The sequence below is a fragment of the Lontra canadensis genome, unplaced genomic scaffold (genome assembly GCF_010015895.1).
Source record: "Lontra canadensis isolate GAN:19392208 unplaced genomic scaffold, GSC_riverotter_1.0 scaffold7, whole genome shotgun sequence".
Taxonomy (NCBI): domain Eukaryota; kingdom Metazoa; phylum Chordata; class Mammalia; order Carnivora; family Mustelidae; genus Lontra; species Lontra canadensis.
In genome coordinates this window covers 23,907,870-23,924,545 of record NW_022631001.1, presented here as the reverse complement: position 1 = coordinate 23,924,545, position 16,676 = coordinate 23,907,870, and the positions used below count along the sequence as shown (strand labels likewise).

Genomic DNA, 16,676 nt, shown 5'->3' with positions numbered 1-16,676 from the left:
GTGGTATCTGTATACACACGCACACACGCGCACACACACACACACACAGTGGAATATTATTCAGCTATGAGAAAGAAGGAAATTCTGCCATTTGCAACAACATGGGTGGACCTTGAGGACAATATGCTAAGTAAAATAAGAGAGAAAGATGCTGCCTGTATGATATCACTTATATGTAGAATCTTAAAAAAGTCAAATCATAAAAACAGAAGGTAGAAACATGGTTGTCAGAGAATGGAGGAAATGGGGAAATGTTTTCCAGGGTACACTTCCATTGTGAGTTCTGGGCATCATATGTGCAACATGGTAATTAGAGTTAACAATACTGTATTATACTTGAAAGAAAGCTGCCTTCAAGTATATTTGGAAGTTAAATGATCTCACCACAAAAAAATGGTAATTATGTGAGGTGATGGAGATATTAACTCTACTATGGTAATCATCTCACAATATATAAGTGTATCAGATCAACCCAATCTACACTTTACATGTATACAATATTATATGTCAATGATATCTCATAAAGCTGGAAAAAAAGAAAAAGCATCCAGATTACAGAGGGAGAAGTAAAATTATCTTGGTTCACAGATGACATGATATTATTCCTAGGAAATCCTAAAAAATATTAGAATTTTGGAAAAACTATTAACACTAATAAATTTAACCAGTTGCAGGATAGAAGATCACCACATAAAAATCAGTTACATTTCTATACTATTAGCAATGAACAATCTGAAAATGTAATTAGGAAAGCAATTCCATTTACAATAGCATCAAAAAGAATAGAATAGTCATGAGTAAATTTAACCAAGAAGGTACAAGGCTTATAAAGTGAAAACTGCAAAACATTGTTGAAATAGTTGAAGAAGACTTAAATGAAGGGAAAGACCTTCTATGTTCATGGATTAGAAGATTTAACATTATTAAGATGGCAATATCCCCCAACTTGTTTTATAGATTCATTGTAATACCTATTAAAATTAGTCTCCTTTTTTGCAGCAATGAACAAGCTGATATGAAAATTCACATATGGAATTGCAGAGGATCCCAAACAGCCAAAACAGTCTTGAAAAAGATCAAGGGTAGAGGACTCACACTGACTGATTTCAGAATTTATGGCATACTACAGTAATTAAGAGGGTGGTACTGAAATAAGGGTAGATATATCAATCAGTGGAACAGAATTGGGAGTCCAGAAATAAACCCATATGTCAGCTGATTTTCAGTAAGGGTACCAAGATGTTCTATGGGGGGAAGAATAGTCTTCATTTAGGTGCTAGAACCACAACTGGATAGCCACATGCTAAATAAGGAATGAAGTTGGACCCCAGCCTCACACCAGGTACAAGAGAGAAGTCAGATTGCATCAGATACCTAAATGTAAGGGCGGAAACTATGAAACTCTCCGAAGGAAATGCTTGAAGAGTTCAGCTGTACAATTACTGCTCTCTTACAGCACTTCTGTGACATATATGGTGTACTTCACTGACTGGCTGCTCCCGTGGGTCAAGATTATCTCTCACCAGTCTGTCTCTCTTGCTTTGCACAGAGCTGTTGCTCAGTAAAGTCGGCTGACCAGGCGAATGGGAGAGACAATGGCAGTGTCAGGCATACTGAGGTTTACCAAATAGATTTTAAATTGTCAGAAACTGTGTTGGGTGTCCTTGTTGTGTGCTCAACTCTGCAATTACAGGTTTCCTCTCTGGGCCTTTTCTTTCACCAGAATGGAGTTTAGGGGGCATGTGAAGAGGTTCTCCCCAGATAGGTGGCTTTGGTTTGTACATCTGATAATTTGGGCATGTAGCCAAGAGTCTTCAAATTCGACTGCTACTGCTGAAAATATAGATACATAGCCTGTTTTAAAAATTATATTAATCTAATTTTTATTTATTTATTTATTTTAAAGATTTTATTTATTTATTTGTCAGAGAAAGAGGTTGAGAGAGAGAGAGAGCACAAGCAGGGCTAGCAGCAGGTAGAAGGAGAAGCAGGCTCCCCGCTGGGCAGGGAGCCTGATGCAGGGCTCGATCCTAGGACCCTGGGATCATGACTTGAGCCGAAGGCAGATGCTTAACCAACTGAGCCACCCAGGCGCCCCTAAGCTAATTTTTAATTATGGAATATTTGGACCTTAAAGTATGGGTCCAGCCTCAGTTTGAACACCTGTAATGATATGGAGCTCAGTATCTCCCAAGGCAGCTATTGGTGAACCGTTCTAATAAAAGTTACAATGTTTTTTCTTATGTTGGTCAGAAAATCCTTTTTCTCTAAATGTCTACTGTTACTCCAATGGAATGATGCCAAACAAGTCACATATTTGAAATAGCAATGCTTTCTCTTTCAGCCCTATGTTGATCCCACCTGACCCAAAGTCTATGTTGTTCACTCTAGCATTGTAATCTGTCATCCACTTGACTTCCAGGCAGCTTACACCACTGACAGTTTCTGTGAGTGGTGGGAATGCAAAAGAATTTCAATACTGTTCTAGGTAAAATATGAACCAAGCTGATTTTTAAGCAGCTGCCTTTGTAGGGTGATGTTGAAGTTCCCTATCTGTTCCAAAACACATTTCCCACTAGACAGTACGATGCTCACATTATTCGCTTAGGTTCAGTGCTGAATTTTCTTGACAAAGTTTAGACATATGCAGGTTGGCCACCATATTTTCTTATTGATAACGTGGCCTAGATGAGTATAGCAGATGGAACCATATAGCAAGGTGATGAGACAGAGGATGAGAGGGTTTTGAAGGAGAGGAACAGCGCAGAAATGCTAGAATAGAAGCCACTGAGGGCAGGTAGGACAGGCCTTTGCTAGAGATGTGGGGAGAGGAGACACACCTGGAAACGTACCTTGAATGATGAAATCATTCAAGGAAATAATTTCTGCTTGGGATCATCCGCATCCACCTTGACTTCTGGCAAATTCTTATTGATCCTTCAAAATACATGTGCCACAGGGAGGCTTTTCCAGCCCTGCTCTCACTCCATCCCAGGTACTTCATGACTCTTTCATGCCATTCTGTCTCCTAAACATACTTTTATTGTTGTGCCATTTCACTGTGTTATACTGAATTATTTATTTGTCTGCCCCACTGGACTCTGATTCCGTGAAGACCTTAAACTATGTCATTTTTCTTAGTATTCCCAGCGCCCACATGGTGCTTCTCAGTGACTGGCATATAGGAAGTGTATGATAAATGCTTGTTGCATAGAGTTGCAGCACAGGTAAAGTAATAGCTGGACACATTGGTGGTAAAAGCATTATTCTCACCGACTGTATATGAGGCACAAATTGGAGGGTAGGAAAAAAAGGTGAATAATAAGATAATCCCGACTTAAAATAATAATTCCTACAGTCCCCCCTTCTCAGCGGAGTAGGTAACAGTCATCTGCATATAATTCTTACACAGTAAGATTAATGTTATCATACGGGTACTGTGGGGTTGGATTGGGTTATAATGTTGCATGACTAAGACCAAAAAACCATGTGTCCTTGAAATCCCTTAAATCACCAGGATTTAGGCCTTCGCAAGCTCAAAGGTAATGAGTTAAGGAAGAGACTGCATTTAATTTTGACTCCTTTCTTAAAAGTTTAGTGCACTGCTATGTATTTTGTAAGTACTTAAATACTTGTTTCGTGGCTAACAGATTGCTTGAGGAGACGTTTGGGCCTAAAAAAATTTGTTGTTTGTATCGGTGGTTTTAACACTGGATCCACCCTATTAAAGAAGGCAGAGTATCCCTACATCTCTCTAAGCAAGAGCAGAACAGCCTGGAACACCTTTTATCATTTAAGCGGGGTCTAGTTTGGAAACAAAGGCTTAGATCAAAAGTACTTTTGACAGGATTTGTTCTTAGAGCATGTTTGTTAGTAAACTAATTGATTTCCGGTTGTAGCTTCCCAAGGGAATGTTTTCTTGGCACTTGGCTTTGAAAGCACAGAAGAGATTGTCATTCTTTTTCCTTAGTTAGCATATGGGCTCCTTCTGACCGTCGTGTGTTTATTTATTTAGGAACTTAAATTCCAAGGTGGAAAGGAGTCAGAGCTGCAGTGACACTGCTCAAGACAGAGCAAAGAGCCGACTCCGAGCAGCCCCAGCCAGCAAAACTAAGGTACACCGCAGACACGGGCTTCTGGAGTTCTCCGCTCCCATCCGGTGGCTTCCTGCACGTGGCCACGGAAGACACTATTCCAGATGAGCAGAGGCACAGTGGGTCCCAGGCATACTGATTATGTTGAAGAAGTTTGCAAATAAATGTGAAGGACGAGAGTTTGAATTAGTAGCCAGATGGGTGGAATTGAAGGCTAGTAGAAGAATTTTTTGAAAGTTCTAGTTGAGTTTTTTTCCCCTATAGGTTTTCTTTTCTTTTCCTTTTCCTTTCCTTTCCCTTTTTTTTCTTTCTTTTAAACTTAAATTCAATGAATTAACATGTAGTGTATTACTAATTTCAGAAGTATCAGTGATTCATCAGTCTTATTCCCTGTAGGTTTTCAATTTTATTAATTGTTTCAGGTGTGTAGGAATTTCTGCAAATGGTGTGTGTTCTGGTTAGGGATTTTCCCCCTTTCTTACGCTCCTGTTGCCCTTGATCCCTTTTCTTAGCCTTCCCCTGCTATCCTCCTCCTACCATCATGAAGGAACTGTGAAGAGAAACAATATGTCTATATGCATGTCTATAGAATCTTTTTAACCTCTTTTAGGTCACAGCTATGGCCCCAGGCTCCAACCCCATCATTGGCGTCCTCCTGTCCACTCAGAACAACCGCTGCCTCTCGGCCCCGGACTTAACTGTCGAAAAACGTCTCCCCTTCAGTTCCCTCTCATCCTTGGCTTCTCTGCATAAGCCAGAGCGCTCCATCAGCCCTGAGAGCAACGACAGCATCTCTGAGGAGCTAAACCATTTCAAGCCCATTGTCTGCTCACCCTGTACTCCTCCCAAGAGACTCCCCGATGGCCGGGTGCTCAGTCCCCTCATCATCAAATCAACACCCCGCAACCTCAACAGAAGCCTGCAGAAGCAGACTTCTTACGAGGCTAGCCCAAGGATCCTCAAAAAGTGGGAACAGATCTTTCAGGAGCGGCAGATCAAAAAGACCCTTTCGAAAGCCACCCTCACGTCCCTGGCTCCAGAAACAGGGGAAGACGTAGTAGTGTCCGAAGTTACCCATTCGAGCAAGGAAAAGCCACCTCTGGCTTTCCAGACGAGACTGGCGGGTGGGCAGGCCGTCTCTGCGTGTGCCGGACCCACCTCCACTGGCCTCGATTCTTTCCCCTCCGTGAGCGAAACAAAAGTGGAAGCCGGCACTGAGAGTAAAAGGAGCCCCGAGGTTGCATCGGAAACCCGCTGCTCTTCAGAACCGCGTGTGGGCGCCAGTGGGACTTCCTCAGAGAGAGAGCGGGAGGAGGGGCCGGGGCCCACCCCAGAGGCCAAGTTAGACAGCACCTGTCAGAGCACAACCGTGAAAAACCCGGTGGTTCACTCCGCGCTACCCAAAAATAGCGTTCTGGGGGCGGTCCTCAAAACAAAGAAGCAGCTGAAGACCGCGAATCATTTTGACCTGCCCAATGGTATGCTGGCAGACAACCTCGGCGAGGAACCCCTTCCTTCCTTGCGCCGGGGCCGGAAAAGACACTGTAAGACCAAGCACTTGGAACAGAATGGCTCCTTGAAGAAACTGCGGCCAAGCGGCGGGGAGGCGGGCCCAGCCCTGCGGGAGATGGAGCAGAAGCTGCGGCAGGAGGAGGAGGACCGGCGGCTGGCCCTGCAGCTGCAACGCATATTTGACAGCGAGAGGCGGACTGTGAGCCGGCGGAAAGGGAGCGTGGATCAGTATCTCCTGAGGTCCAGCCACGTGGCCGGGGCCAAGTAGTGCCCCAGAACATGTGACCTGTTTTCACCAGGTCTCTGGACCTGATCATCTATCCTGAAGAGCTGAGTGTTCTCACTTTGGGTTTCTTTTCACGGCAAAACGCTGTCTGCTATGGTTTGGAGAGGTCCCAGGGCCTTTGTGGTCTCTGTCCAAGGATGCTGTGTCTCTGCCTCTTGGTGACGGAGGCCAGAAGCACGCCTCACCCCTAAGAGACCCCCAGCCCTGAGGGCTTCTGGGCCAGATCTGGCTGCACCCACTTGGAACGAGATGCGGGAGCACAGGGGCCAGAGTTAGAGATGGTAAAGGAGGCAGGGGATACCTTCTGAAACGGACAGATGTCCTGACTTCTTTCAACAGGGTGTTATTTTAAATCAGCCTTGCAGATAAAAAGGAGTTCCCTCCCTCTTAGAGAAGTGGAGCAGTGTCGCTCTCTGGCAGATCCCAAAATATCATGTTCCCCCTTTTCCTTACCGTGCTGCAAGTAAATACACCTAATGAAATCAGTTGAGTTTACCCTACTACAAAAGTTTACCTTCCCCGTGTAAAAACTAACATTGGATTAATGCTCTGTAGTCGACAGACCACATTCACGGTCATCGTTCAGTCTGGTCTTGCCAGGAGCCTCATCTGTAAGTGGGATCAGTGCCATTTTCGAGGCTGTAACTGCAGGGCGGACGTTCAAGTCCTGTCCTTCACTAAGTGGCATAGCCAAGCTGACTGCTGGGGCTCCTGACAACAGATCCCAGAGATTTTTCACACTAACACGTTCAGTAGGTTGCCATAATGGACAGCAACCCAGGGGCCTGCCAGGGGAGCCTAGGGAAAGCTGACCAAGCATTTGAGTACTGATTGTGCAAGATCCACAGGCAGAGAATTGAGATCGATGAGAACTATAAAGTACTGTGCAGATATCCACCCTTCTCTGCCTGCCCGGCCCCCACTTTACAGCTTTCTGTTTTCTGGGCGGGGGTGGGGGGCGTGGAGGGGATTCCACCTGTGAGACAAACTACAGTTGAACTTCATTATTACTCTCCACATGTCCAAGGGTTATCTGCAATGTTGATCTAAAATCCCCCCATATTTGCCCAGAAGTCAGGCAAGAGTGATGCTGAAACTCCATACTGTGGAAACAAGGTATCTGGCTGGATGCAGCTAGTAAATTCAGTCCCATGGACCTTTGGGGTTTACTTTCCTTAGGAGCTGACACCATGTGTCTTTTGCATCCCTGGTGGTGCTTGGTGCTTCTGCCCGTCTGGGCTCATTGAGAATAGGGATTAAGAGATGATTTTAGGGAATCTCAGATGGGCTGGCATTCCCTGTGCATGTACGAGCTGTTCCTATAAAGTCATGTGACTGGCAATTTAACGAAGGTTTTAGAGCTTCTGTATCCCAGTGTGCATTGTCCCCCTTGAGTGGCTCCAGCAGGATACTGCACAGATTTTCCAATGATGTTGCCATTGGCAAAAACATTTCTGGAACCGTCCTCAGCATCTAGAAACATCTAGAAATACAGACTCCAAAGATGTTAGAATTGGAAGGGACCTTAATGGTCACCTTTTCCACCCTCCTCCTCTTACTAAGGCAGAAACTGAGATCCAGAATGGTGACTCCCCTGGTGACTAGGGATTTCCTGTATCACCTTCATTTGATTCCTCTCAGGAGATTTTTGCCCCCTCAGGGCAGCTATGTGGTAACAGGAGGGAGAATTTTAAGTCTGAAATTAGTCAGAAGCTGTTTGAAGCCTCTAGAAGGGAAGGTTGGTCAGGAGTGTTCGGAGTTACAGACGAGGTCTAGCCGTCAAGCAGTTGGAGCCATTTCCTCCTGCAGCTCATGAATAGTTTCCAGAGAGAAGTTCCAGAGATGATGTGAGAGTTTTGGTCATCATTGAGATACGTGGAACCTCCTCGGTGACTACTTAGGTGGGAGTGTCCCTCACTTGAATGTATGTGTTCTGTGTGTCTGTGTGTGTGCACACGTGCAGATGTGTGTTTAAAAAATATGCGTCCATCTCCTTCCTCTGTGTGTGCAGCACTTTGGTTCCAGGCCCTGCCAGCAACACAGGCCTCCACAGGCTGCTGGACGGTCGGTCCCCAGGATAGCAGAGCTGGTGCCGGTCTGCGGGGGAAGGGGGAGGTGACTCACTAAAGGCCCTTAGAGAAAAAGGCTCAGTTCCTGCCATTTCCTAGAACGGCTTGTTGGCCTGAGCGAACATCCCCCGGGGGGCTCTTCCACTGGGTGGTAGCAAAGACACTTCTTTTTCCACTTACCACCTTTTTTCTATGTCTCCAGTCATTTGAAAAACACGTTTCAGTTGGAGCTGATTTTTGGTTTTGGAAAAAGAGATAAATATTTTTAATAGAAAAAGATATATATATTTTAAATATTTCCCCAAAGTCATACTTTTAAGAAGTCACATAGCAGTAGCAAGGAATTTTAGGTTCAGGTGCTGAGTGCAAAGCTCCCTCGTGTGAAGTGAGTATTCCAAATGTAGATGCAGCTTCCTGACTTTCCCCCTCGCACCACCTCCTGTTGTGTCCAGAGGGGGCCTGACAGTTGTTGTCCAGACTTCCGGCTGAGCTGGAGTCCTTGCTGTGGAGGGAAAGCAGTTTAGGGTAAGGAGTGACAGGGCTTAACCTCTCATCTGCTTGGCTTTGGAGGAGGAAAAAACCACTAAGGTATTATCTGTATTTTAAGATGCTTCCCCTACTTAACTAAAACCTGAACACTTTCTCCTTATGAAAAACGTCTGTGTCCTGTTGCTTGCTTGTTTGCTTGTTGACATGAATTATTTGGAGAAAGAGAAAGACAAGAAGGGAAAACAGAGTGATGAGAAGGGTTGGTGACGGAGAACGAGAAAGACCTATTTCACAAAACAAACATGTCTCACGAATCATTGGAATCGGATTCATCATACAAATCTCCCACGTCCTACGAGCTCTGCTCCTTGTGTATAGGCATTCTGTGTTGTTTGGTTTGGTTTGGTTTTATTAAAGGGGAAGTTAGGAGAGGTTGGAGGATGAAGGTCAATCTGATGGGAAATCCAAGAAATGTGGTGCCCTGAGAAGGGGGCTCTCAGCCCTTTTCCATAGAGTGGGGAAGACGGTGGGCAGCATATTCGTGACGTGTTGATTGTATCTACTGGAAGGAGTCATCTGGGCCTGTTGGATCCGTGTCAAACGGAGGATTAAGCATCCAGCCCTTGGACCCTTTCATATAATTGCCTCTTTTTAAAAGGTTAATTCGTCTTGGCTGAAGCTTCCCAGGAAAACCTTTTGTAAGTGGCTTCATTTCTTATTTTTTTAATTTAAGTTTTAGATTTTTGTTTGGAGGAAGAACTGGTGATGAATGCCTTCTGATTTTCTTGTTTTTTAGGGTTTTGTTTTTGTTTTTGTTCCTATTCCCTAAAAGAAAAATGCCCTTAAGAGATTAAAGCTGCTTAATTAATTGCTGTCCGAGTATAAAGTGACAAACTATGATGGGAAGCTGCCACTACGCTTGACTGGTGAAGCTGATGACCAAAGGCTGTGCTGTTCGTCCTATCTATTCCGTTTGACAGACGTTCCTGAGTTTCGAACTTGTGCCAACCCTATACTGGGTCGTGGAGATACAGGGTGGAAAGGACAGTCCCTGCTCTTGAGCTCAGTCTCTAATGGAATGTATTTGAATGTCTAGGTGGCTGGAGTTTGTTCATGGTCATATGAAAGAGCACTTCTTCATAGTGACCATCTTGGATGGCCCCATTTAAGATACTGTCCAGCATCCAGCAGGCTACCTTGAACATTTTAGACCTGCCCCCCAGCCCCTATCAATATTTCTGAATTTAATTGCAACACTGCTTTCCATTTCCTAAGTAATTTTACCAGAGGAGAATGAATTTTCTTCTCTAGTGACACAGGACAGTAATCTTCCCAGGAGCTGCTTTTGCACAAACGCCAGGAAGTGAGGCAGGGCAGGGATCACTGACAGTGTCAGAGGAGGCCCACATCCCAACTCACCGACCTGCTCACCTCTTTCCCAACCAGACCTCTCACCACAGCTGGCAGCAACTTTGGATTCCTTTTCCTTTTTCCTGCCTGGCTTTTCATTGAGATGGAAAACCAGTGGGGGAGGAAGGAAAGAAAAATTGAAAGCTGGATTATAATCCTAAAATGCGGGCGCCTGGGTGGCTCAGTGGTTAAAGCCTCTGCCTTCGGCTCAGGTCATGATCTCAGGGTCCTGGGATCGAGTCCCGCATCGGGCTCTCTGCTCAGCGGGGAGCCTGCCTCCTCCTCCTGTCTCTCTCTGCCTGCCTCTCTGCCTACTTGTGATCTGTCTGTCAAATTTAAAAAAAAAAAAAAAAAATCCTAAAATGCTATGGCTGGAAAGGGCATGGAAGTCATTCAGATCAAACTTGCCCACCTGCTGCCCCTTTTCCCTAAGAAATAAGGAACATGAGGCCCACTGTGCTATTTTATATTTTAGTTTTCTAGGATCTAAGTAAATAGCCTGTTTAAATTACACACACACACACACACACACACACACACACACACACACACAAATTTGCTAATGAGGAGGACACCCAAATGATATAGGAGGCTTTTTAATAGCTTTTGCTTCTAAAATTTTTCAGTTAGAATTAAAGTATACCTATATCGCCTGAACACACACCCAGATAGAGAAAACCCCACGAGGTGACTAATATGAATATGGAATCTTGGGAAGTTATATATTTTGATTGGACTAGTCATCATTTTAACCAAGGGTTAAAACCCAGCCAGCCCTTCATTTTTCTTTGAAAAATCAAGAATTCCTTAGGGACTTAACCTTCCTCAACCAGCCTTTTCCCTGTCAACCCATAGAGTGGTCTTTTGGCCTGGTTTTTAGAAGTAAGCATAGTTGCTTATAAATTCTTGTGAATCAGTGACAAAGCAGGTATGGGGGGGGGGTCAAGATTCTAGGGAAAGCTGCTGCTGAATAGCTTTTCCTCCAAAGATACAGAAAGTACATCTGTACACATGATTGTTATCCACTGTAATTTTCAGAAAAAGATTGTTCTACAGAGAAAAGAGACATAAGCAGAGGTCATGATCAGCTTAGAGATTGGTTAAATTGAAGAAAAAAAAAGTGCCAAGGCTGAATGTGCACATTGTTCTATGTATTATCAGTATTTTTATTCTTCCTAAAAAAAATATTTACACACTTTGATTTGTGAGTAAATGCTTCCTTAATTCTTGTTAATAAGAGTGGCAGGCTTCCTCTCTACCCTTTCTGGGGTCTTCTATCAACTAGTTGGACAAAACCGAGCGAAGGCCAGGCTTACTCATTTTTTTTTCTCATTTAATAAGTGATAAAAACAGGCAGTGCACTCCTCAAAGATGAAGCTGTTAGAGTTCAAGAGAAGCTTTTGGGCCCTGTGTCTGGAGGGCAGCAGTCAGAGTCTCCCTGGGTGGCCCTGTCCACCCTCCAGCTATGCCACCAGTGGGAGCAGGGCCCCTCTGTCAGTAGGTCTAGTCCTTCGCCTTAAATTCCTAAGGAGAGAATGGAGAACTACCCAGGGGAAAAAATTATCTTCAATGCCACCTAATGGTTTTGTTTTTGTTGTTTCTCCCCATGTGCTGTTTTACTCTCAGTCTGTACACACACAGTTGTAGGGCCTTTTTTCTTCCCACCTAGGAACAGAAAACGGGGTGTATGGTGGTTTCCAACCTGCTGTCTACATTAGAATTGGACACGGGGCCTGGACCCTTGTGGACTTATCACAAATAGCACCTTGACAAAGAAAGACCCAGACCAGGGCAGGCCCTGTCAGGGATGCTTCTGCCAACAAAGAAATGGCACAGAATCAAATAGGATGGTGTGGTTATTTAAACAGTACCGAAGTGCATACTTCAGTGTATGTTTGCCTGCTCAAGGAGAAGCCCACGTTGAGAACACAGTAAAGGAAACTCCTGAAAGCGAATATTCTGTTTCTAGTCAAAAGTCTTAACCTCTAGAGTGCAATCGCAGGCAAATCTGGGCTAAGCTTAGACTAGGTGTGTTTGATTTTTGGAGCTGTCTTTGCTCTGGGAGATGCCCCACTTTGGAATGGCTCGCTTTGGCATTCAGAATGATGGGAGAAATGAGGAGGCGAGATGGGGTTTCCATGGTGTGCGTGTGTCTGAGGTCTAAGTTAAGAATGGTCTATTCAACCATTCTTACTCCAGATGTACAGGGCGAGACTGTCCTTGCAAATTGGGGCTATTCTCAGAACGTCTGATTTTAAAAATACCGGCTTTGGAAGCAGTGCTCAGGAATTCATCAGAATCCCCTTGGTGTCCATTTCTCATCAAACAGAACAAATGTATTGCTGTCCCATCTAAACGTGTAAAACCAATTTGAAGGACTAATGTAGGACATGCTGTATGTGGTGAAGTAGCACTTAAGGGACTTTTGAAATCTGGCCCAAGACTCTTCCAAAAGACAGTTTTTAAAATGACTTGCAAGAAATAAGGCAGCTGCTTGGAGGTATATGAACAGAATAGGATTGTCCCTTGGCCTCTCAAGTACCAGAAAGTGTTCTACACAGCTCACTCATGGATTCCCTGCTAGCTTGGTGTGGTGGAGGGGGGGCCTCATTTACAGATGGGAGGGAAACTCTGGCCCCGACATAGCTTGAAAGTTGGGTCCTCTGACTCCAAGCCACCGATTGCTTTTCCTGTTGCCTGGACTGAGTCAACTCAGGGTGGTGCCCTCCCTCTCTGGTCTCGGCTAACTCTAAGGTTGCATTGCTTTCTGGGTTGGATTTTCTGGACTGGGCCTGCCAGGGGGAGAGAGACCAGAATCTTCCCTCTGCACCCACCGTAGGGGTGGGAGGTATCTTGCAGCAGCAAGCATCGTGAGACACAGTCTGCATCTAAGTTCTCTGTTCCCTCTCCTGCGGCCAGATCCAGCTCCCAAGGAGTTACTGGCATCTTGGATGAGCGGCTAGGACAACGGGATGGCCCTACCTAGTTTTGGAGAATTAGTGGTGGGAGAAATTATTTCTTCTGGTTTGCCCTTGTTAGAGGGCTGTGGAAGGCTCAGAAGAGTGTGGCAGCAAGCTTCCCATCTGCTTATGGAGAAGGAAGGGGGTGCTGGGTGAAAGCAGCCCAGGGGGTCGAAGCTTCTAGTGCAGATGTTCTGTGAGAGTAAGTAACTGCTGGCAGCAGGGAGGGCGGATGCTGCCCAAAAGGCTTCCCCAAATAGTTATGAATTCCTGCTCCTTTGACAATTCTAGTCAGAGGCTTTACTTATTGAGATGTGGACCAATTTATATCTCTTCAAAAAACGACAAAACTCAGGAAAACAAGATTTCACTGCTCGTTCAAGAGCCCTCAAAGTACATTTTTTTTTTTAAAGATTTTATTTATTTATTTGACAGAGAGAGATCACAAGCAGGCAGAGAGGCAGGCAGAGAGAGAGGAGGAAGCAGGCTCCCTGCTGAGCAGAGAGCCCGATGCGGGGCTCGATCCCAGGACTCTGAGATCATGACCTGAGCCGAAGGCAGCGGCTTAACCCACTGAGCCACCCAGGCGCCCCTCAAAGTACATTTTTAACACCAGAAGGACCCACAGAGATTGCAAACCCCACTGTCACTGTAGGTAAGGTTAAATGACCTGCTGCCGCCCCCTGACGGCGCACAGGAGAATGAGGCAGACACACGTCAATTGTGAGAGAAGGGAGCAGCGACACGGGCTTTTCTACCAGCGCCCCTGCTTCCACTCCCTTGCAGCTGATTTGTTTGTGCCTCATTCTTCTCCCATGCGGTCAGGAGACGGCAACCTGTCCTTTATCCTACAGCAAGTAAGAGGGTTAATGCGTGGAACCCTGGTGATGTCATTAAGTCCAGATCACTCTGGAGACAGAAAAGAATGGACACAATTGGTTAACGAGAATACAGCTTCCAGAGATGCAGCAGTTTGCCTGTGTGGGAGGGTGACGAGTAGACGGAGACCCGCCTCGCATACTTCGAACAGGCACTAGGAGAGGCAACCAACTTAGTTACATGGTATCCTGTGTGGAGTAACTGAGTTGAAGAGCGTTTAGCCCAGACAGGTGTAGCCTCTCCAGGATGTTCTCACATTGGCGAGGGCTCTGGCCTGGCTGGGCAGAGGGAGCTCACACACTCCCGAGCCAGTAGCAGTGCTAGGTGTCCCAAGGGACTTAGGCAGACAGCTCAGCCCAGTAGCTAGAACTGTCTGGTAGCTTTACCAACAAAAGAAGGGACAGCCTTTGGAGGGCGAAAGTTCCCGGTCACCAGGGGTGCAAGCAGGAGCTGACGACCTACTCCAGGGACTGCAGAAAGCTTCCGGTCTTGAGGCTGGGATAGGATGTTCCCAAGAGCCTTTCAGGCTGGAGAGCCTATGGTCGGTAAGTGTTTCTGGCTGAAGGGAGCAATCCAGTTCTCTAGCACTGGAGCCCAGCACAGCTTGCAGGGTCACCCCTGGGGTGGTTTCTCCTTCCTAAGGCTAGGGGAAGGGTGGTTTGGGGCCCCAGGAGACCCAACTGCTGAGTCAGCAACACACCTGCCTGCGAATGCCACTGCGGGGTGAGCCTGTACCACGTCTGTCCGTCCGGGTGCCTATGTCACGGGTGGCTATGTGTAAGACTCGTAGGAACGTAGGTGAGTGTGTCTGCTATGACCACAGTTGGCTGTGGTCAGTCCACTGGTTTCTCTAGATCCATCTCTGTAGCAGGTGCTGACTCTTGGGAGACTCACAAAAATGGGGCAACCCCATAGGCTAAGTTGGCCGGAATCAGGTTACCTATGAGCCCAGGCTGGACTTGCACAGCCCGAGGATCCGTTCCTGAGCCCCAGCGTTCGCATGTGGGACCGCAGCTGGTGGCCAGGATTAGAGAACCTTAGGAAACCATGCAACCTTCCGCTCGGCCTGTCCCAACTCTGTGGCCATGGCCATCTGGTAAGGGAATTCCCGATGCTCTCTTCTCCCTCCTCTCCATTTGCCCTCATCATGGGCAAAACTGCCCACCAAAATAAAGCTTCTTTTCAGGGGCCTGGTGACCTCAGTTTTGCCCCCTGCCCCCACAGCATGTATGCTTTGTTGGCTGTGGATGGGTTAGTTCACTTCTCTGAGCTTTAGAGTCTGTGCTGCTTTTCTGTTCCATCAACCCCCTTGTTTTCATGCCAGTGCTCATCACAGCTCTGCTGGGCAGGTGCGACTCAGGCGGGTTTCCCGAGGGATGTGCAGAGCCGGGATCCTTCTCTAGCCTGGCAGCCAGGCCCAAACTACAAGAAAACACACAGGCTACCTTGCTCTATATGCACCTATTCTTTATTGCTGCTTGGCCAGGTGCTGGGTCCTGCCCAGCCTGGGGAGGGGAGGTCCTGACCAGTTCCCCACTCTCTGCGGCCAGCAAGCAAGGCCAGGCCAAGATCTGAGGCCCGCACCTGGCACACCCAGCCCCAAGGTGTGGTCCAGGGCACAGAGCCCTGGGAGGGCGTCAGGCACAGGCAGGGCAGTGCACATGGCCCCGTGCGCAGCCCTTAGCCTTTCAAGTCGCTGGCCGTGGGCCCCTGGCAGAACTCATCCATGAACTCGAGGAAGCGGCCGAACCTAGGCTGGCCCTCGCTCAGGGCTGGGCGGCTCGGGGGTGGTGCTGCAGCCCTGAACACTGTACGCAGTGAGCAGCGCACCAGCTGCCTGTAGCGGGCCTGGAACTCCTTCAGCAGCCGCTTGGCCTCCAGGTATTGTTTCTGGTTCACCAGCCGCCGCTCAGTCTGCTGGCGCAGGACAGCTCCTGCAGGGAAAGAAGCCCGAGGGGCACCAAACTTGCCCTGGTTTCCCCCTAGCCCAGAGCAGTGGGGTCTGCGTCCAGAGCGCTCCCCTCCACCCCCGGAAGTGGGATGGAGTGAAAGGAGGATGCTATGGGGACTGAGAATGGCCTCCCCAGCTCAGGGCAGTAAGAAGCCAGTGGTGTCCCCTCCTGATGCTATCTCAAGCCTTAGTTCTGGTGTGTAACATGCTGTATGAGTCTAGGCAACACCCTGCCTCTCTCCAGGCAGGCCTCAGCTTCTCCGTCTGCACATGGGACAGGGCTGGGGCAGAAGCCAAGGGCCCTGGGCCTCCTGGTGAGCGAACGTCTCGATCTCAGGTTTCGGCTGCTGAGGACGGGGTGGGGGGTCGGGGGTGGGCAGAGCTGTACCTAGTGGAGCCTCTGTAATGTTCCGGGGATCCCGCATGCGAATGAGGAGGTCATCCAGCAGCTGGGCTCGAGTCTTCCGTGGCGGTGGAACAGGGATCCTCTGGGCCTGACACAAGGTAAGAGGAGCCAGTCACCGAGGGTCGGTGCTCAGCCTCCACTCCTCATACAGATGCAGCAATAAGCAGGGGAGTCCTTGGGGGCACTGGGAAAGCATGGCCCTCAGAAGGTGGGGAGGTGATAGCCACCGTGGGGGGAGACCCGTGTACCCGCTTCTTCTTGGGCATGTAGCGTTTCTGAAGCGTGTCCAGCCTGGGCTTGGCGGAGTGGCACAGCAGCGGGCACTTCAGCATGCGCTGCAGGGCCTGCGTGTTCTTCTGGATTCCTAAGGCAAAAAGGTGAGGGTTGGGCAAGGTACTCCTTCTCCATCTGCTGGACGCCTTCCCCAGTGTCACAGCAGCCCTGGGTGCAAGGAATTCAGAGGCCCCAAGACGAACACACTGCCGCATCTCTCTCTGATCTGCTGCAGTGCCTGAACCTCCATCACTCATTCGGTGAATACTCGTCCCCTGGGTGCACTAGGGGAAAAGAACTGACCCCAATATAACCCCATTAAACACAGTGGGTTCCACTACAGGGAC

At 47.5% G+C, this 16,676-nt stretch overlaps 2 protein-coding genes across 15 annotated transcripts in view; one reads left to right on the top strand and one right to left on the bottom strand.

The window, feature by feature from the left end:
• The window catches only part of RNF169 (ring finger protein 169), an 80,652-nt gene extending 72,020 nt beyond the window's left edge, over positions 1–8,632 (top strand). The window contains exons 5-6 of the mRNA XM_032853077.1: positions 4,016–4,115; positions 4,705–8,632. Coding sequence (XP_032708968.1) covers positions 4,016–4,115; positions 4,705–5,874 — 1,270 coding nt within the window. The 3' untranslated portion in view covers positions 5,875–8,632. The remainder of the gene's footprint in view (positions 1–4,015; positions 4,116–4,704) is intronic.
• A 6,517-nt stretch (positions 8,633–15,149) lies between these two features.
• The window catches only part of XRRA1 (X-ray radiation resistance associated 1), a 63,959-nt gene continuing 62,432 nt past the window's right edge, over positions 15,150–16,676 (bottom strand). For all 14 annotated transcript variants that reach the window (XM_032853069.1, XM_032853061.1, XM_032853060.1 and 11 more), the window contains 3 exons: positions 16,305–16,420; positions 16,039–16,144; positions 15,150–15,633 (listed from right to left, as the gene is read on the bottom strand). In XM_032853069.1, coding sequence (XP_032708960.1) covers positions 15,380–15,633; positions 16,039–16,144; positions 16,305–16,420 — 476 coding nt within the window. In that variant the 3' untranslated portion in view covers positions 15,150–15,379. The remainder of the gene's footprint in view (positions 15,634–16,038; positions 16,145–16,304; positions 16,421–16,676) is intronic.